The sequence below is a fragment of the Lepidochelys kempii genome, chromosome 1 (assembly GCF_965140285.1).
Source record: "Lepidochelys kempii isolate rLepKem1 chromosome 1, rLepKem1.hap1, whole genome shotgun sequence".
NCBI classification, from domain to species: Eukaryota; Metazoa; Chordata; order Testudines; family Cheloniidae; genus Lepidochelys; species Lepidochelys kempii.
The window spans coordinates 227,012,071-227,034,516 of record NC_136380.1 but is presented as its reverse complement, the minus strand read 5'-3'; the positions used below and the strand labels follow the sequence as shown (position 1 = coordinate 227,034,516).

The 22,446-nt window shown below is 41.8% G+C and overlaps 1 protein-coding gene across 11 annotated transcripts in view; it reads left to right on the top strand.

The window, feature by feature from the left end:
* The window catches only part of ATXN10 (ataxin 10), a 338,097-nt gene that overhangs the window by 32,377 nt on the left and 283,274 nt on the right, over positions 1-22,446 (top strand). For all 11 annotated transcript variants that reach the window (XR_012155466.2, XR_012155465.1, XR_012155473.2 and 8 more), the window contains exon 4: positions 22,024-22,120. Coding sequence is in view for 6 of the 11 variants with exons in the window: in XM_073315943.2 (XP_073172044.1) it covers positions 22,024-22,120 (97 nt within the window). In the remaining 5 variants the exon portion in view is untranslated. The remainder of the gene's footprint in view (positions 1-22,023; positions 22,121-22,446) is intronic.

The window sequence follows — 22,446 nt, the reverse complement described above, 5'->3', positions numbered from 1 at the left end:
TTCAACAGTACTACTACTTAGCCTGTTATTCCTCATTTTGTAGTTTGTGCATTTGATTTTAATTTGCATTTGTCGTGAACTTTATTTTGTTGATTTCTAACTAATTCTCCAATTTCTCAAGGTCATTTTTGAATTCTCATCCTCTCTTCCAAAGTATTGCAAACCTTCCAGCTTGTCATCTCTAAATTTTAGAAGCATGCTTTCCACTCCACTTTCCAAGTCATTGATGAATATATTGAAATAGTACTGGGACCAAGACTGACCCCTGCAGAGCTCCACTTGATACATTCTCACAGTAGACAGCAAACTGTTGATAACTACTCTTTTACTATGGTCTTTCAATCTGTTGTACACCCACCTGATAGTAATTTCATCTGGACCACACTTCCCTACTTTGCCAATGAGAATGTAATGTGGGACTATGAAAGAAGCTTTACTAAAATCAAGGCATATCACATCTACTGCTTCCCCCCTCCAATCCACTAGGCCAATGACCCTGTCAAAAAAGGAAAGTAAGTTTCTTTGGTATTATATGTTCTTGAAAAATCTATGCTGGCTTCTCCTTATATCCTTGTTATCCTCCAGGACGGGTTCTTGCAAATTGATTGGTTAATAAGTTGTTCCAATATCTTTCCAGCTACAGAAGTTAGGCTGACTGGTCTTTAATTTCTAGAACAATTATGTACATATATATTCAAGAAAATATTTAAAAATAATTTTTTATTATACTTTATCACGGGGATGTCAAACATGCAGCCCCCACAAAGTTAAAACCCTTGATTCACAGTACTGTGTTATCAGTTAATGCACAGAACATGATACCTAATTAATTGTTGGAATGTCACAGATTGGAAGGAATACTTCATGTTGATTTGCCATCATTGGCAAACAAGAAATGGATAAGTGGTATTAATTACACATTGGATGAATTTCAAAAAGGAAACTGGTTTCTTAAAAGGTCTCCAGTTCACTTCTGTACACTTGTTTCAGATGAAGTTCTAGAACACTGAGTTTGGTGGGCATAACACATCACCCAAATGCTCTTTCGAGGTTTGCTTGCAATCTCAAACTCCATCAAATTTTGAACGAAACATGAGTGGCTGGGATGAATTCCCCAGAAGTAACCAAGCGCTATCTAGACTCATTGGGTGGGGTTAAATGCCTAGGTGGGACAATTTTAAAGGTACAGAATGAGCTTACTCGCACTGGCAACCCTTTTGAATATGATGGACTGGAGCTCATTAATATCATCGATCTGGAACTGTGGAGTCATTGAGTGGTGCTGGGTGCAGGACCCACTGTACGATTGGGATTGACATGTGGATCAGTGTAGCAAGCGGGAGTGTTAGCATGACCTGGACTGGTGCCAGCACTCCGTGTGGTGCTGCAATTTTATCAGTGGTGTCAAGGGCTGGAGCATTGCCGGTTTGCCTCGAAACAGTGCCACTCGATGTGGCACTGGAGACTTAGCGCCGAGGTCACCCACGCTTCGTGCCGTCATGATGATGAGGCCCCTTGCGGCCTCAAAGGTATCCGGGGTTGTCATAAATATAAAGGGAAGAGTAAACGCCTTTAAATCCCTCCTGGCCAGAGGAAAAACCCTTTCACCTGTAAAGGGTTAAGAAGCTAAGATAACCTCGCTGGCACCTGACCAAAATGACCAATGAGGAGACAAGATACTTTCAAAGCTGGAGGGGGCGGGGAAACAAAGGGTGTTCTCTGTCTGTGTGTTTTTTTGCCAGGACCAGAGCAGGAATGCAGGTCAGAACTCCTGTAAAGAGTTAATAAGCAATCTAGTTAGATATGTGTTAGATTCTGTTTTGTTTAAATGGCTGATAAAATAAGTTGTGCTGAATGGAATGTATATTCCTGTTTTTTGTGTCTTTTTGTAACTTAAGGATTTGCCTAGAGGGGTTCTCTGTGTTTTGAATCTGATTACCCTGTAAGGATTTTACCATCCTGATTTTACAGAGGTGATTCTTTTATTTTCTTGAATTAAAATTCTTCTTTTAAGAACCTGATGGCTTGTTCATTGTTCTTAAGATCCAAGGTTTTGGGTCTGTGTTCACCTGTACAAATTGGTGACAATTTTTATCAAGCCTTCCCCAGGAAAGGAGGTCTAAGGCTTGGGGGATTTTGGGGGGGAAAGATATTTCCAAGTGGGCTCTTTCCCTGTTATTTTTGTTAGATGCTTGGTGGTGGCAGCAGTAAGGTCCAGGGACAAAAGGTAAAATAGTTTGTACCTTGGGGAAGTTTTAACCTAAGCTGGTAAAAATAAGTTTAGGGGGTTTTTCATGCAGGTCCCCTCATCTGTACCCTAGAGTTCATAGTGGGGAAGGAACCTTGACGGGGTGGACGGCAGTTCCACCTTGATGATGTGGGCCGGGGAATCCAACGGCACTGGACTTGACGGTCCTCCTTGCGGGGCCAAAGTCGACGGTGCCATTTCTGCAGACTTGGGCACTGGGTGCTCCTCGTGAGGACGCACCCCACTGGCCAGCTCTAGAGGGGTGGACATCTGTGATGGAGAGCTGCTCCTCCCTTGCTTCTGGTGCTGCTTCTGCACCGGGGCGTGGGAGCGGTGCTGGGTCGATCGCGCTGGTTTTGGCGGCAGTGCTGCGGGTCTTTGCCAGAGTCCTTCCGTGCTGCCGCTTCCACCACTATCGCTGGGGCACTACACACCGATGAACTTGGCTCCGGGTCTTGCTGCGCCAGAGGAGGCTGAGGTCTAAGTGCCGCATCCATAAACAGCTGCTTGAGGTGAAAGTCTCGCTCTTTTACGGTTCTGGGGCGAAAGCCCTTACAAATCCTGTACCAATCAGCTTGGTTAACCTCCCCCAGACACTTTAGACAAGCGTTGTGGGGGGTCGCCTGTTGGCATGGGCTTGCTGCAGGACTTGAACCCCTGGGACTTGAGCATGTAAGCCCTCCCAAGGAAAAGCGGTTGGGACAGAGGGTAAAACCCCCCCAGCCCAACCGCGAACTACTAATACTAACTAACACGTAAAACTAAATAATACATATAGAAAATAACAAACAGTGAAGCAAGGGAAAATTGGTAGAACTTGCTGAGTAAGATGCCACAGTTCCAACGACCGTCACTGGCAGGAAGAAGGAACTGAGGAGGTGCCGGGTTGGCAGGGTCATATACTGAGTGCCATGAAGACACCACTCCAGGGGGCTCCACAGCTGATCTGATGGGTTCTGCTAGGGGAAAAACTTTCTGAAGACTGTGCGTGGCGCGCTCACCTAATTGGAATCTATATGAGCAACGCGTCTTGAAGAACAACAGTTACAAGAAATGAGTAACTGTTTTCTATCTAGATTCATTGGATGGGGTTAAATGCCCAGCAGGGGCAATTTTAAAGGTACATAATGAGCTTACTTGCACTGGCAACCCTTTTGCAAATGATGGACAGGAGCTCATTAATATCATGATGAAAGCAGTTTTCAGGGGTAATATAGCTAAACATGTCAATTGAATGTATACTTTGGGTCACAACTTGCATGAAGCTTTCAAAACCAAAGAATTGTCCAATGCTCTGTTAATCTATGGGTTCCAATAAAGAAGAACAGACTGAAGCTGTGCTCGAATGCAGAGAAGAAAGTCAGAATGAAGGTGGCAGGGATTATTAGAGAGCCAATTGCAGACAATTCACTGTTTGCTCGTCTCCTGGTGGTGGTCAGATCTAAGTGTGATGCTGATGTATGAGAGTCTTTAGGAAAAGTTTGAGATCTCCGTGGTACCTTGAATGCGACGGAACAATGTGTATGTTCCAGGCATAAAACAAACTAACAAACGCCTTGCATGGTCTTCCTAAGCTGGCACCTACTGACATGACTCCTATAGTGGTCATAGTTGGTATGGCTAAGGTAGAAGCTCTTGCCAAACCAGAAGCTGTTAACACCGGCTGATATTTGGCCAAACACTTCATTTGAAGTTACAGAGAGAACACTGGACCTATGACAAAGTCCAACTTGTGTTTGACACGTATGCAGAGGAATCAGTTAAACACGTTACCAGAATGAAGACTCCATAATATGGCACCTGTCCAGGACAAAACCACGGACTCCATGAATGTCTCCAGTGTTACAGTGACGAAGCTGCTGTCTCATACTCCCATGGAGGATGAGGTAATCGCATACCTTGTAGCAAAAATTCTTGAAGAATTTCATTGTTGCATGGCATAACGAAGCTGCTGCCTCGCACTGTTCGGTGTGTTTCTTTGTGGCTCCCACTGGGAGGTGCTATTAAACTCCAGATGTTGCACAAGACACAGGTGTTCTAGTGCAGTGTGTGAGAGATGCTACCCAGGAGTTCAGCAAGATTCTGGTTTTGAGCCTGCTGCTGGGGAACGGCATCTCTGTATATCCCGCCGAGGTGCGTTCCTATTATTCAGCCCATTAAAAGCTGCTGCACTGCCAAGTTTCCTCGCTCTTTTGGGGTGTGACAGTACTGGAAAGTTGGCTGGAAAGACCAAATTATCTAAATTGGAAGGTATTTGATTTCAGCATCTGAAGACACTCTGCTTGCTCTGAAGGTGCTTGCAAGAGCTGAGGCGGTCACTGATGTGTGTGGGGGGGTCATAAATGCACTGGAAGCATTCATATGCTGAGTGAGGATCGACATTTATTACACTTCCATTGTTACGGTGATATTTTCCAAGAAGCTGACAGGTGGAGAAAATTGCTACCGACAAGAGGTGCTTTTATACTACTATCAAGTGGGTAAATATAAAGAAATGAAATGACTCTGGGATGATTGAGCTCATCCAAAACTACCTTCCCCTGTTGGGTCCGGATGGGTCTTGGAAGATGGACTGATCACACCAGCTATACCTGAATACCATGCACGACTGAATCGATCCTTCAGCTAATAAAATATTTGTGTGCAAAGATCAGATGCTAATCACCATGCAAATGTATGGCCAGCTATTTTCCCTCTATGGATATGTGTGACTGCTGCATGAGTCAGTGTGACAATTCCTTGCAGTGATAACTTACACAGAGACGGTACTGATGATGACTTGGATGAATAAATGTTTTCTGTCTGATGTGTCAAGGTTAAATTTCCTAGGATTACCAAAGATCAGTGTCTTCTGTTAATGTAAGTAGTGCATCCCTGTTAAAGAGTAATTTTAAAAATGTTGAATTTTTTGAAACTTTTTCTTGACTATATATCTACATAGTTGTTCTAGGTTTGTCAAGTTTGATACCGTGCGTTTGTGGGAGAAAGGGTTATCATTTAAAAGCTAACTTGACTCATTTCTGATGATGTATTATCAAAATTTCTACCAATGGTAGAACCTGTAGCTGGGAGCCTGGAGGGCAGCAAGTCCCCCCTGCTATACTGCAGGGGGTGACACCATTTAAATTATGATTCTTTAGATTTTTATGAATCAAATGACACCTCCCTTATCTTTCTATCACTAACGTGCCCAAAGAATGGGATTTTACTACGTTATGCTCTCAAGCTATTTTGTGTCTTGCTGTATTCCTTTTTGAACAGAAGTCTGGGTAATTCAAGTCCCCCATTACTATCAGGTCTTGTGTGTTGGATATTTCTGTTTTGTTCTGGAAATGCCTCATCTACTTCCTCTTCCTGATTTGGTGGTCTATAGTAGACTCCCTTCATGATGTCATTCCTGTTTTCTTGCCCTTTTATCTTCACTCTGCGACTTTCAACTGGTCTTGTTCTCACTTCCTTCTGGATTTCAGAACATGTGTGTATATTCTGAGATCCTCCAGGAGATGCTGGATGGAGGGGGAAGGAAAAATTCCAAGGGTGGGAGCTACACAATGGAGAGCTGGTGCTAGAAAACACAAATCCAGACTTTCAAACTTTTGTGAATGGATTTGCAGGTAACTCTGACATGCATCATTTAAACAAACTGGGTTTGCCACTTATCCATTGTTTGGAGCTACTGAAACGTTTATTCCTGAATCTGTTCCCTGGCTGTGGCTCCAATTAAGAGTTTGATCTTATGAGTGGTTGAACGCCTTCAATTTGTGTCAGAATTATGTCCTAAATAGGCATGCCAGTTAACAGGGCCGTGATTTAAGGAAGGTGTGTGGATGTATAAATATGTGAAACCAGTTATTTATTCCACTTGGTAATAGAGAATTAAAAAATCAATCTTTTTTGGTAGTCATTTTTCTACACATGTCTGCATGCATCAAATCAATACTAATATAACACCCTTGGAATATAAAATATTATTAGTAACCATTTATATTATGGTTGTGCTGAAAGGCCAAAATTGGATTGGCCTCATTGTGTTGGGTGCTAAAACAATCCACGTGTTCAAAGGCAAATAAATAAATAAATAAAATAAATAAACACTGACTTCCAACAGAAGTAACCCCAGACAGAAAATAAAATGACTGAAAACCGACAAATAACTTTAAATAGAAAAATAACCTTTAAATTATTTGAAATTAGGCTTAAATGAATTAATACTTGCATGCAATATGCAACCAAAAATAAAGGATGGGAAACTACTGTTCTTCCTGGGTGGCATTCTACATGTTGTTCTAGTTTTTTGATCCATGCTCTGTATTGTGTAGTATGTCCTGCTCTCATATCATGAATAACACACACTGGTTGGTCAATCCTCTTAATTATTTTTCTTGATTTCTTGGAATGATTTTAATCCAGGTTGAGATTTCCAAGTGCTTTGAGGTTGGCTCATCTCATGCAACAAATTTTTAAAGAGACACTCTTGACTGGGTATAGACTCAAATTTTAGGTTGAATAAAGAAAAAGCTTTTAAATATTCTAATACGAAAAGAAAGTCTATAAATATAGGCCCCAAGCTTGCAAATGCTTAAGCACGTGCTTAACTTTAGAAGAGAGTATTCCCAGGAATGCATTTCCACTACTTATGGGGATATAAGAGGAGTTACATCTGTTGTTCCCCAGTCCTTTTAATTATAGAGGATGGGTCTATGGTGGAGAACATCGGAAGCAATTTTCTAAAAAGAGAAAAATATAATTTTTAAAAGACCAGAGGTTCAATATGCAATAACTTTCCTAGCTTTGAAAATCCCAAACACACTTCTGTTATTATGTTCAATGTCTTTTGCTAATGCTGTACAAAATTAATTGTGTGATCCAGTAGCCTGCTGAAGAGCGGAACCTTATACTGGTGAATAGTTGTTTTTTGTTGTTGTTTTAAAATCTAGCATTATGAGATCTTTCAGGTACTTAATTGACATTAGATTGACCCAATGTGAACTATTTTTCTCTTTCCCATGAATTTTAAGTATATTTATCTTCCACTGATTGCTTCCGGCTTTTTCAAATTCACTTATAATTTAATATTTTAAAACTAATATGATTTAAAAAAAAACTAAGGGCAAATTCTCCTTTTTGGTAAAATTAGAATGAATTGTTGGCATAAAAATGTGATGATATGCCCAGCCATTGCTTTTCCAGTTGCAGGACCATTGTCCTGACACTGTACATATATTCCATGAGCATTAGAACTTACATACTATCTGGAAGGAAAAACTTAAAATTAAAAAATCATTTTCCTTTGGGGCAAGAGAGAAATCTGTTAAGCTCAACATTCTTTATATTCCACAAAGGGTAAAAATTGTTCGACATTCTGCATTGCAGCAAGTGCAGTGTAGTCAGTGAAGAAGAGTAACCAGTTGCTATCCATTAATTTCATTTACAGAAATAGAATGTTAAGCACTTTGTGTATTTTAATAAGTTTAAATTACAGGGCCCACATATGTATTGTACATTCAATCTGAGTAGTCTAGACAGACTGTTATCCAAGGAAAATACATTTTCATCAGTATTTGTGGTATGATTCATGGTGGTGAAGAGGCAAATAACTTTTTATGACTGGAAGTTGCTTTAACTTGCAGCCACAAGGGAACAAGTCAATAACTGGATGACAGTGGTGGAAACTAATATTTATTTAGCAGTAGAGGTCTACACCTTATGCAGTGTTTTCAGGTCAAATTTTCCAGCAATGGCAACTTGTCAACAAACATGCTACCAGTATCTACAGATAACTTCAAGTAGGCTAACTAAATTTTCATATCTATTCTCATTTGAAAGGTTCACAGGTGACTAAAATTAGTGTCTAGTAAGGTTTCAAGGAATCCAAATTCAATATTAGTACAGACTCTCAACCTCTTTAAGTTGACTGTTTAATGTAGAAGAGAGCAACATAATATATTTACTTTATCTTGGATAGCTAATAATAAGCCAGTAAATAGATGTTAACAAAACTTTTATTTGACATTTAAACCTAACTTTGAGCCACAGTTGGGTAAGCCTCATGATAGGTTGTAATATTGCAGTTGTAGGACTGTAGTCGTTTCACTTACATGGGTATATTTTTGTATCTGTATGTATTATCTTCGGATGGTTAGACTAATTCATTGGCTGAATGGCTTGCTATTTATTAAAATATGTATTAAAAAGAAAGGGAAAATACCTATAGTGCAGCATACTTGCAAGTAACTGATCAAGTATTCTGTTGTATATTTCAACAGACGGGGGGTAGCTGGTGTCTCTATTTGGCCACAAATGATATCTGTTCAACTATAAACTATAGTCAGATTTTTCCAAAGCAATAAAAGTGTTTGAGTACCCATTCTGTGTAAATAAGGCCCCTTCCACAGCATGTTAAATTGCAATTGTAATAATCCTGAAAGTATTTAGTAAAATATTTAGCAACCAGGAAGTAGCTTCCATTTATGTACAGTTGGCATAAAACTGTAACATTGTATGCCGATAAACATTTTTAAAATATTATTGTGAACGTGGTGAAAGAAGTGTGCTGTTTGAAAGAAAATGTATAATAATGGTTGTACACTGGAGAATTGGTTCAAAAAAGATATTCTGGGTAAAACTGCATTCCACTTTGAACAAAAATGATTAATCCATTTGCTGCCCAAGTAAGCTGCTAAGCAGCTCTTAAACTTTCTACCTTTAAACTAAACAACAAACTTGTTGGAAATATCTTCTCTTCTTCTTGTGGTGCTAAAGGAAACTAATCTAGTATGCAAGTTAACCTTTTAAAAGAAATCATGGCTCCATTGAAGTTAATGGCAAAACATGTATTGACTTTGGGGATGGGGGGGGCACAATTTCACCAATACAGGACCTGATCTGCAATGAGCTGCTATGGAAGCAGTTGATTGTGGGGTCTGGGCCACAAATATGTGTTTTGTATAACTTCTAGCACAATGGGACCTCTGGATACTACTTGGGCTTCTGGTTACTACTCTGATATAAACATAAAATTATACACTTTTGCTAGAGCTTGGTTAAATATGCGTGTGATCATCAAGTCCTGGAGCAGATGAGCAAAGTGGAGATCTCGGAGAGGTGTTGGACAACTGGAATAAATTTGAGAGAATTGAATATTAACCACTGGAGAAACTTATCAAGGATTGTGGTGTATTCTCCATCACTGGCAATTTTAAAATGTAAGATGGTATGTTTTTGTAAAAGATATGCTCTAGTTCAGTTAGGAATTAATTCAGAGAAGTCCTGTGGTTTGTCTTATACATTAGGTCAGACTATATATTAATGTTCCCTTCTGGCTTTATAATCTATGAAGCATGCTGATAGGGGAGGAGTCTGCTATATAGTTAGATATATCTGATCTTCACACAGATGATGCTGATCAGCTACAGAAGATAGATTGTGTTTTGAGTCCTGACAACATATCCAGCTATTAAGGTTCATTAGGAATGGAAGGGCTCAGTTTTATGGTTATGCCTAATTTGATTTGTTGCCCTGATCTGCAAAGAGATTATTTCTATAGAAACTAGAAAGTTTTCCCCAAGGAATGAAGAAGTGTCATCATGAAACTTTTGCATATTACTGAGTCTTTGCATTTGCCAGAGCATTTTCTCCATTTATAGGAACCTTTAAATCACAATGGAAAAAAATCTTTTCTGAAATAGGGTTTGTCCATGTATTAAAAGTGACATCTCGGTACATGTAATTTCATAGTGGTTGACCATCGGGTTAAAAATAGTCTCTTCGACCACACACATTGTTAGGTTTTTAAAATTAAAATTTAGCTGTACCCACAGCCACAAAATTATTTGTTAAAGACAATGCCGATGGACACCAGTGTTTGTGGGAGGAACTGAAGCTCTTCTCAAGTATATTGCTGTTAGGAAAAGAATGTGTTTTATAAATTTGATGTGTACCTTACGTGAGTAGTCTCTCTCAAACTCTAGCTAATGCAATTGGAAACAGAGGGTGGAGGTTTATTTTTAGCTGCCTAAAGGCCCATTAGTTTTCAGGAAAAAGTGAAATACACTTTTGTTTTTATAAAAACCCATGGTTTATTGCATTGGAAAGCTAAACTATTTTAGCTAAGGTAGAGTGTAATGAAGTCAGACTAGTTTCTTTCCAACTTGCTTTCAGACTTTGTTTCGCTATGTTTTATTCAGTCCATTTTGGCGTCTGTGGATGTTTCGTCTAATGGCTCGTCAGCATGGTACAGCAATCCAGCCTGATGCAGTTATAGCTGGGTATAGAATCAACCACATACCGAGCATGGAAGCTAAAAGTTGGGGAAAACCTTTCACTGTTGTTAGTACAATGCTCCTTTAAAAAAATAGAAAGTATGCCCAACATTATGGTCTTCACCTTGTGTCATCAGCAGGGTTTTTAAACCTAAGACTGTGAGCACCAAAGCACAGGGGTCTTGAATTAAAGGAATAATTCCATTGCTGGCAGCAATAGTAGGCGAGATAGCTTCTGCATAGCTTTCTATTAGAGAGAGACGCAACACAAACACGTTACAAGCATGTTACACAAGCACAGCTAGTCTTTCTCAGATGTTCTCAGTTGTAGAATTACTCAGCTGGAAAAAAATTCCGGGTAATATTATACACTGGTATACCAAACATACTTTGTGTCTGTTTGAACTTGTACCATGTTGATTCTTAGAGGTCAAAACACATGTTTGTCATTTCATATGTAGCATGTCTAAACCCTGTTTTAATATGATGAAAAAAGTGCTTGACACCACTAGAGATTGGTTTTTTTTTTTCTTTTAGGACCAATAGATGTCGCTTGCGAGGCTTGTTTTGCCTGCCAGTATTAAAAAGGCTCGTATAACCATAGTATATCTTGGTGGTGCTGGTATCCCAGCTAAATTTGTTAGCCAAGTCTCTGGATTCTCAAATATTGTAAGAAAAATTAAGTAGTAGCTGTTGACATAGTGTATTTTGGAGGCTTGATATCCATCTTTCAGATAAGACATAAAATGAAATTTCTGACATTCTGTGCCTTAAAATCCAAAGTTTTCAAATAGTAGACCTATTAAACTCAGTGCCACAGCTAGATTTCAAGCGGGCATAATTACATTTTTGCCTCCTGAAAATTCCCCATTAGTTTAAATTGGATAGGTTATAGTGCTCTTAATTTGTTGTTAAATTATTGTGTAGAATCACTGATAATGGTCCTGACCCTATAGCGATCGTTAAAATTTTGAATAATCCTTACTCTCAAAGTAGTTCTATTGACTTCAGTGTCAGTAGAAGTATATCTTTTTAGTGCAGTCAATGGGATTACTTATGTGAGTGTGGATTATTTTCATTAGTAAAAGTTTGCAGGATCAGGGCTTCTCATTTTGCTGCTTGGCTATGAAAAATGACATTGATTTAATCCACATTCCTGCTACTTGGGTGTAGTCTGTGTCATGCCTTCTTTTTTTATGTTTTTACCACTACTGGATTCTTTTCTAGGCCATACATAAAATGTGATCTGTTCATCAGCTGCATACTTTCCCAACTCCAAGAAGAACTTGAGAAAGCAAAGACAATGTTAAAACAAGTTATTCATCAGTTGTGTGTGGACTGTGGTTTAAGTGTGTGGTTTGCTGAATAGTTCGTGGGTGTTCGTGACCATATCTAAAACATGTCCATAGCAATCCCGTTTCTTAAGGACAGAACTTTAGAAAAGTTTCTTCTAACTTTTCCTAGTTTATCAATCCATATTGCAGCTTAGTCTATAATGGTCAAAATGAAATGAATTGGGATACATCACCCCAGGCCTTCATTAAAAGACCAGAGTGCAACAAAATTACTTCATATGTTCAACAGAGTACTTCTCCTCTTAGCACAGTATTATCTGATTTCACCAACAGATTTGCAAATGTTTCCATCCATCTCCTTGGTGGTTTCTGCTAGCAGAGAAGCCCTCCCGTGCAATTTCTCCAGAAGAGTAGTACTTCCATACTTGCTGTGCTTTAGCAAAGCTCTGACTGAACATGAAGTAAGCCAGATGGATGAGAAAAGTGGAAGCTTAATGCTGGTCAGAAAATAAGAAGTGCAGGAAAAGAGCAGGATAGAGATTTAAAACTCAAAGTTTAATAAGAAGATGCATTTAAAAATGCATTATATAAGGAATACACAAATTTTAGACATTAAAAATAAAATTACCATTCCTTGAGCCCAAGTGACCCCATTTTAGGCTTGCTTTCTAATTGTTCCTAAGGGGAGATATTCCCAGACTTCTGTAGGAAATCTGGTTGCCCAGTGGAACAGCACCTTTCAAAGAGATCCTGAATTTTACATTTTTAAAACCTGGCAATCTGTGCTCCCACTATCTGCAGTGGGCTGCTGTTTGTAATATCTGTTAAACTGCATTTGAATATTTTAAGTTTCTGGGCCAACCTGAAATAAAGGCCAAGCTATTGAGAGCTTGTCAATACTGCCAAAAGGGTATCTTTTAATTTTGTGGGCTTTGTGGGGTTGACATTCTCATTTTTTATTAATTTACATTTTTTGGTTTTTTTTGGGGGGGAGAGGGGTCTTCGATATTAACTTGCATGAGGAAATATCTTGTTCCCATACTTAAAATCCTTATTAGGAAAAGTCTGGAACAATTGTAGAAATCTGGCTAAAGCTGGAAACAAATTTACTTAGTGTATTGGCTCTGTACACTTGCGTGCTTCCCTGGGGTACATGTCCAAGTACTGCTAGCACATATACCCTGTACCTGCACTGTGTGTCCACATATGCTGTGCTGGGAATGGCTATATATTCTCCAAAGACATATACCCATGTTCATGCTGCCCTTTTTCAGTACACGAAGGTAGTGCTACCATTTCAGGGACAGTATCTCAGAGTGCTTCACAGGCGATGCTGGGAATTGCCTTGATATACGTTGCTGGTACTGTACACCCCTGGTTCTGAACCAGGGGTACGTGTACCCCAGGGATACACAAGAGGTCTTCCAGGGGGTACATCAGCTCATCTAGATATTGGCCTAGTTTTACAACAGGCTACATAAAAAGCACTACCTAAGTAAGTACAAACTAAAATTTTATACAGACAGTTACTTGTGTATATTGCTCTATATACACTATACGCTGGAATGTGAGTACAATATTTATATTCCAATTGATTTATTTTAAATTAGACGGCAAAAATGAGAAAGTAAACAGTTTTTCAGTAGCAGTGTTCTGTCTCACTTTTGTATTTTTATGTCTGGATTTTGTAAGCAAGTAGTTTTTAAGTGAGGTGGAACTTGGGGTTATGCAAGACAAATCAGGCTCCTGAAAGGGTTACAGTAGTCTGGAAAGGTTGAGAGCCACTGCTGTACACTGCCTTTACGCATTGAGCGATGGCAGCTTCCAGTCATCTCTCCCTGCTGCCAGACTGTGTTGAAAACATAGAGCAAGTCCATGATGTGGTTCTGCTCCTGCTTTCAAGACAAAAGATCATGTACTGGATGGAATGAGTCCAGAAAAATTTGAGACACCAAAGATAGCTGACCGAGAGGGCAAATAAAAATCCAGTGGGGTCCAATGGAACAAATGTACTGAATGCCGAGATTGCAATGATATGCACGAGTGGACTGCTGCTTCTGGTCCTGGTGAACCAGCACTGTGCGGTGGGACCACATTGTTTTGGAAATCTGGAATGATGACTAACAGCTGCAGAACTTCCAAATGGGGAAGCAAATCTTCAAAGAGTTGTGTGAGCAGCTTGCACCAACCCTTGAGCTTCAGAGCACTCGTTTTCGGAAACCCATACCTGTGCAGATGCTATTGCTCTTTGGAAGTTGGCAATACCTGACAACTACCAGTCAGGAGCAAACTAGTTCAGGGTTGGGAAGTCAACTGGTGTGGTGGCGGTTATACAAGTTTGCCATACTATTGATACTGTTATCTGCCCATGGGTGGTTGCCATAACTAAAGTCCCTGAAATTATAGTGGGATTTCAGAAAATGAGGTTTCCGAACTGTGCTGGGGCCATTGACAGAATCCACATCCCAGAATTTTTCTTTTTCCACTGAAAGGGGCCAGTGAATTCATGGTTACTAGTCACTCATTCTCCAAGGCTTAGTGTGGACCACAGGGATTGGTTCATGAACACCAACACTGCACATACAGGAAAAGTCCAAATGCCAGGTTGCTCAGGACGTCAGGATTGTACCACATGGTGGAGGAAGGGATTTCCTCTCCCTCCTCCCCCAAATGATGTGGATCTGCATGGTGTTTCTGTCCCCACATTTATTTTGTGGTATTCCACATAGCTTCTTTAGGAGTGGGTCATGAAGCCATACTCCGACATTGCCACCCCAAGGAGCAAGGAAATTCAACTATATCTGCAGAATGCTGGTGGAGTGCGCCTTTGGGCATCTGAAAGCTTTTTGGTGGTGCCTATGGGCCTGTCTGGATGCCAGTGTAGCCAGTGTGGTTTGCGTTATTGTGGTGTGCTGTGCCTTGTACAACATTTCTGAGGCTAAAGAGGAATACTTCTAGAGCAAGTGGGCACAGGACAGATCTGGTTTTCAAAGCCGATACAGGCAGCCAGATCCCACGCTGATCCTGGTTCTCAATGGGCCAGGGAAATGCATGCTGCCATTTGCTTGCATATTGTAGATCAGTGTGGAGCCAGAAGGTGACTTGTGACTGGTGCTGCTGGAAAAGTTCAATAGAGCATTGCCATGTACTTGTGTTGTAACATCTCTTGGTGGGTTTCAGTCCCCTGCAGCTGATGCTAATGTATTAACTGACTATTGGGTGAGGACCCCCAAGGTTAACACCTTTGGCCATGGTTTTGCGCTGCGGAGAGCGTATAGGCAATGTAATGCCATTATCGAGCATTGTGTTGGTTATATGTTAACAACTCTGTTTCAGGGTACTTTATGGAGAACAGGTTTCAGAGTAACAGCTGTGTTAGTCTGTATTTGCAAAAAGAAAAGGAGTACTTGTGGCACCTTAGAGACTAACCAATTTATTTGAGCATAACCTCAGCCTGGTCCAGTCCACACGAGATCCACTTCCTGGACACTACAGTGCTAATAAATAATGGTCACATAAACACCACCCTATACCGGAAACCTACTGACCGCTATTCTTACCTATATGCCTCCAGCTTTCACCCTGACCACACCACACGATCCATCGTCTGCAGCTAAGCTCTGGGATACAACCGCATTTGCTCCAACCCCTCAGACAGAGACAAACACCTACAAGATCTTTATCAAGCATTCTTACAACTACAGTACCCACCTGCAGAGGTAAAGAAACAGATTGATAGAGCCAGAAGAGTTTCCAGAAGTCACCTACTACAGGACAGGCCTAACAAAGAAAATAACAATGCCACTAGCCGTCACCTTCAGCCCCCAACTAAAACCCCTCCAACGCATTATTAAGGATCTACAACCTATCCTGAAGGATGGCCCAACACTCTCACAAATCTTGGGAGACAGGCCAGTCCTTGCCTACAGACAGCCCCCCAACCTGAAGCAAATACTCACCAACAACCACATACCACACAACAGAACCACTAACCCAGGAACCTATCCTTGCAACAAAGCCCATTGCCAACTGTGCCCACATATCTATTCAGGGGACACCATCACAGGGCCTAATAACATCAGCCACACTATCAGAGGCTCGTTCACCTGCACATCCACCAATGTGATATATGCCATCATGTGCCAGCAGTGCCCCTCTGCCATGTACATTGGTCAAACTGGACAGTCTCTACGTAAAAGAATAAATGGACACAAATCAGATGTCAAGAATTATAACATTCATAAACCAGTCGGAGAACACTTCAATCTCTCTGATCACGCAATTACAGACATGAAGGTCGCTATCTTACAACAAAAAAACTTCAAATCCAGACTCCAGCGAGAAACTGCTGAATTGGAATTCATTTGCAAATTGGATACTATTAATTTAGGCTTAAATAGAGACTGGGAGTGGCTAAGTCATTATGCAAGGTAGCCTATTTCCCCTTGTTTTTTCCTACCCCCCCCCCCGACGTTCTGGTTAAACTTGGATTTATGCTGGAAATGGCCCACCTCGATTATCATACACATTGTAAGGAGAGTGGTCAGTTTGGATGAGCTATTACCAGCAGGAGAGTGAGTTTGTGTGTGTGTGTGGGGGTGAGAAGACCTGGATTTGTGCTGGAAATGGCCCACCTTGATTATCGTGCACGTTGTAGGGAGAGTGGTCACTTTGTATAAGCTATTACCAGCAGGAGAGTGAGTTTGTGTGTGTGTGTGTTTTGGCGGGGGAGAGAACCTGGATTTGTGCAGGAAATGGCCCACCTTGATTATCATACACATTGTAAGGAGAGTGATCACTTTAGACAAGCTATTACCAGCAGGAGAGTGGGGTGGGAGGAGGTATTGTTTCATGGTCTCTGTGTATATAATGTCTTCTGCAGTTTCCACAGTATGCATCCGATGAAGTGAGCTGTAGCTCACAAAAGCTTATGCTCAAATAAATTGGTTAGTCTCTAAAGTGCCACAAGTACTCCTTTTCTTTATGGAGAACAGTTAAGCTTTGTTCAAGTAATTTAATTTAAAAATAGTTCTGTAACGTTTTGGGAGGGGTTTTGCACATTTCTTCTTCCCAGTGTTTTCTGGCACTGTTGCTCACAGCATTTGTCAGGAGCTATGCATGAATTACTCCCAGGGTTGCAAATGGTAACTCTTTGGTGGGGGGTGGAGGAGTTGTAAAAGCAGATATCTTTGGTGTTAATTTACTTTTGTTTCTTTTGTCTGTTTTGTCAGTTAAGACATTAACAAAGCCATAACGATGCTTCAGTTAAGGTCTCTTCTGGTTTTCATTCTGGTGCTTTGGTCAGCAACAGGTATTTCACAGCTCAGTTCATTGTCATGAATCCTGGGTTTTTTAACAGAAGGAGATTTAAGGTTGGGGGAAGGAAGGAGGATGGGTAGGACAGAATTCATTGCATTTCTGTAGCACCACACATTTACAGAAATCAGTCCTGCTGTGAATCCTGCTGCCCCATCCCAAATGTATGGGAATTATCATGTTGCTCATGCATGGAAAGCAAGGTGCACACCCAAGTGAAGTGACCAGTAACTTTTTATTTACAGATGTGTATCAGACATAGAGCTTGTGACATTTTGTGATAGGAACAAATGATCAAAACACCTGATCAAATTCCTTGAGAAGAGGGCAAACATACTGTCTGTGGAGATGTGCCCTTGCCCTTCACCTCCCTATTGCTGTGACAAGGGGGAATGGGCAGCAGAATATTGTCTGGGGGGACAAACTGGGATGGCGCCTTCGTGGAGTTCGGGGAACAAACACAGGCTTGACTATAGAGACTGACTTGGGCTCATTGTTTCCCCTCCTGCATGCTCTGGAGGATTCCACATAAGAGGGATTTCAGGTGCTGGTGCAGGAGGATGTGCTGGCTGTCCATCATGCTGCTCCTCAGCAAGGGTAGTGGTGGGATTCAGTGCCTCTGCAGCAGCCTGGATCCCAGGAGGAGGAGAAAGTGTTGCCTGTCCCTGGAGAGGAGCAGCAGCCATAGTGGTGATCAGGACCCAAAAGTGTTCTCCCACCAGTTGTACCAGTGATTGCATGAGTGCATTGTCCAATTCCCTCTTGACGTACTCCCTCTCCATGAAACAGTTCATCATTGCCTTCTCCTGCCTTAGAGCACAATCTTCCCTTCCCCAAAGGAACCCAAATTGCTCCTGACTCCTTGGATATGTACACATTGCCACTTACTGCGGTATAACTTACGTCACTCGGGATATGAATAAGTCGCTCCCTGACTGACTTGAGTTCCACAGCCCTAAGCACTTGTGTAGACAGTGCTATGTCAGCAGGAGAGCTTCTTTCACTAACTTAGTGACTGCCGCTCGCGGGGCCTGGGGTAATTAAGTCGACGGGAGAGCTCTCTCCCACTGGCTTGGAGCATCTGCACCAGCAGCGCTGCAGCTGCATCGGTGCAGCTGTGCTGCTGTAAGCTCTGTAGTGTAGCGTTAGCCCTTCTGCCATTGCCAACGAGCCAGTCCTCCAGAGCCCTGACCTTGACAGAAAGTCTGGCCCCTGTGTCCAGTAAAGAGCGCTGAAAAGGACAGGTAAACCAAATCAGACCTCAAATATATTTTCCGCTCTGAAGTTTTTGGATTAACGCTGCAAGCCAGTTGCCTCTCCACTGCCAAAAGGCATGGATGGCACTGTGTGTTTGAGCAGCTGCTGAAGTGCATGATTCACTCACCCCTGCTTCTCCCAATTTCTGCAGAGTGGCTTGGGGTGGGAAGAGGCCACTCGCCAGAGACTGGGATTGGTAATAAATACCTGAAATGGTCACAGGCAGAATGGACCACTATGACGTTGCTCAGACAATCAAATGGTTCCCTTTCCCTTCCCAGACTTAGGTAGGCCTGTACTCAAGCAACCCAGCAGACCCATCCGCCTTCCACATGGCTACCATTCATAAGGGGAGAGAGACTGGTGGGGAGGGAGAGAGGTGGTATATTGCACAAATATCAGAAAATCGTTCTTTTCCCACCTGGGCCCTTTCAGAACCCCTCTCTTCCCTTCCTTTCCTCCTGGTTTGCGCAGCCCAGGGACTGTTGTACTGGCTGAGAAATGCACAGACACAGGGGCACAGTGACTGCTCGTTAATTAGGACTATAACAGACTGCTAAATACGTTATAGTGATTCATAGGATTTAAATGAAGTCATTGATTTTCAGCTGTATCTTGTTTGGGGATCATGTTGGAGTCAAGTGGAGAGGAGGGAGTAGTTGTTTTGGAGTGGGGGGGAGGGGTAGTTTCAGGCATGTATTACTGGAGCAAGAGGGGATTTTTCAGGAGAACGTGGGGGTGCCTCGGATTCTGGTTTCTGTAGCAGCTTGGGGTCCTCCTCAGGCTACTTGTGGATTTCCCTCAATTGGGTACATCAGGTACAGGTCAGAATCGCATGCTTCTCTTCTTCAGAGTCTCCTGGAGCTTCCTGCAGGACTTCTGAGGTCCCTGCTGCCTCCTTGCCCTGTCCGTCATTGCTGTCCTGTCGTAAGATGAGGCTGGCAGTGTTGAGGAGGGGTTGTGAGTTACTTCAGGATATGTATTCGCAGCCCTGGAGAGCACCCGGTTCAGCGCATTGTAGCAGGGGCATGTGCTAGGTCTCCTCCTAGAGTGATTGTTTGGAGTCCTTTACCATCCATTACAGGAGTCTGAGGTGCTTTATGTGCTCTTATATGCACTGGGATGGAGTCTGGTGAATGCCCGCCTCCTCCAGCCTCTGTGAAATGTCCTGGTACAGGTGTATGTTCCTGCCAACCCATGCAAAGCTGTGGAGAGTGGTTTACTCTGCCCACACGTTGATGTGGGTGTGCTCCGGAGACCAGGCAGCAGCTCTTGAAATATGTTCCATGATTGACTCTGCTGATCAACAGAGTTCACAAGAGAACTGATCTTGAAGTGTTCAGTGCAGGTTGCTAGTACCACTGGCAATGGGGGAGGGGACCTTTATACCCTTTTGGGTAAGGGTCAGGTAGCAAAAGGGATCAGTGCATTGTGGGAATGGCCCTAGAGGACTGTCAATACTCCTGACCTGGTACATGCCCCTTGCTCCCATCTACGTTGCACTGTAGAACAGCTTTGGACCCACACCAGAGCAGAGGTGTGCACATACCCACACCCCTCGTGTGCAAGTGTTCACTCTGTGCACTCTCCTTCAGGAACATGCTTCAGATGTGGACAATGGGGTACAACACACAGGTAACCATGTACAGTTGTCAGTGCAGACGTAGCCCAGAAGTGAAACCTTAAGGTGTTGAGTATCTTGAAGTAGTTTGCCACATTACATACAAATAAAGTGGGTAATGAGTGAATCAGATTGTTTGCAAGGGTTGCTTGTTGAGGGTCTACTTACTGCAATATATTTTTCATAATCTAAAATGATATTTTCCTCATCTTGTTACCTTGTTTCATGATACAACATAAAGGTAGTTAGTTTTACCCTGTAGCAGATTTGCTGTGCAGCAGTACAGTTTGTCTAGTTACTATGAACAAAAAGAAAAGGAGTACTTGTGGCACCTTAGAGACTAACCAATTTATTTGAGCATGAGCTTTCGTGAGCTACAGCTCACTTCATCGGATGCATACCGTGGAAACTGCAGCAGACTTTATATACACACAGAGAATATGAAACAATACCTCCTCCCACCCCACTGTCCTGCTGGTAATAGTGAGTTTGTGTGTGTGGTTTTTGGGAGGGGGGTGAGGGGGTGAGAGAACCTGGATTTGTGCAGGAAATGGCCCAACTTGATTATCATGCACATTGTGTAAAGAGTTGTCACTTTGGATGGGCTATCACCAGCAGGAGAGTGAATTTGTGTGTGGGGGGTGGAGGGTGAGAAAATCTGGATTTGTGCTGGAAGTGGCCCAACCTGATGATCACTTTAGATAAGCTATTACCAGCAGGACAGTGGGGTGGGAGGAGGTATTGTTTCATATTCTCTGTGTGTATATAAAGTCTGCTGCAGTTTCCACGGTATGCATCCGATGAAGTGAGCTGTAGCTCACGAAAGCTCACGCTCAAATAAATTGGTTAGTCTCTAAGGTGCCACAAGTCCTCCTTTTCTTTTTGCGAATACAGACTAACACGGCTGCTACTCTGAAACCTACGAACAAAATATAATTTTTCCTTCTGAATAACAGTGAACTGAACTTGCCATTCATATTCCTGAGTGTTTTTGGGAAATGCCCTGTATTTCGCGAGCTCTTCTCGAGAGGGTAGGGATGTAACTGGTATAAGGGATGGAAGGAACTTAAAAATAAATACTGGTATTTTGCTACTGTATGTTTGTTGTGGTGGTCATCAGTGTTCTGTGCTACCTGTAGTTTTGTCCACTGCTTGCAGACAGAGACTAGTTCTGTAGTCACTTACATGGCTGACATACATGCTTCCAGCCCTTCGAAGCCTTGTTCACATGTCCATAACTTTGTAGACAGGTGGTGCAGCTTTGCAACCTGCCATTCAAAATCTGCTTGGGTTTACAGAGGTGTTGGCCACTTTGCTGTTTTCTCTGAGGGTAGGGTGGGCTCCATTCCATTTGAGGCAATACAATTAGCCTTACCGCCACCATCATTTACTGTCTCTTGTTTATGGCGCCACACATAGTGAAATGAGCTGGTGTATTTTCCCATGGCTGAAGTAATTTGGAGTGGGACAAGAACTATATTATCTGGTCCTGCTAGCAGCTTCAGAATTAGTTTCATGGCCAGTTCAGGTAATGTGCATGGCCTTCTCTGCTACTAGCCAGCAGAGTCCCAGTAATCAAATACTGAAAAAAGCCACCACAAATATGGAAAAGACAATGTGGCAACTGTTGCTCCTTCCTGCAGCAAACTTACTTCGATTGTGCTTCCATTGGTCATTCTTTCCAACCCCTTCCTCTGCAGTGGCTATCGTTCATATTCAATACTATTGTTAGCCAATGTTTCTACCAAAACAAACAAACAAAAAAAAAGTATTGTCTGTCATTTTGGGGTGTATAATATGCTTTATGGAATTCTTGAGTACAAAATTAATTCACCGTATAAGAAAAGCAAATATGGGGAAGTATATATATAGTATGATAAATATGTTTTAGAGCTACGTAAATATTGTCTCAATTTTCTGAAATGGATGGCTTTCATAGTATAGATATGTACTGATATTTGCATGAGTTTATTAATCTTTGAGATCTCTCTGAATTTCCTGTTAACATGTGTTCTTTTTCCTCAGCTTTACGTTGTAGCCTCCAGTTTCTTGGAAACCTTGCAGCAGGAAATGGAGATTCCCAGAATAGCATTTGGAAGTGTGCTTTCCCAGATCTTTTCTTGTAAGCATTTACATGAGTTTTTCTAATGTAATCCTTATGGTTATATTTAGATCTTTTGTACATGATATTTGCTACTCTACTAGCGCCATAATGCTTTGAAAAATAACTTTTTGGGGAGAATAGACCCATTGAGACCATATCCTGTGGATGTATATATGTTACTCCACCTCGGGAGTACGGACCTGAAAAACCACCTTCTTCTAAACTGACAGTAGACTGGTTTCTTTGGGAAGATATTAGAAGAAGATCTGTGTAAATCATCTGCTTCAATTGCTGAGGTCTTGTTCAGAGATCTTTACAGAGAGGAATGCGGTAATCATTTCTGA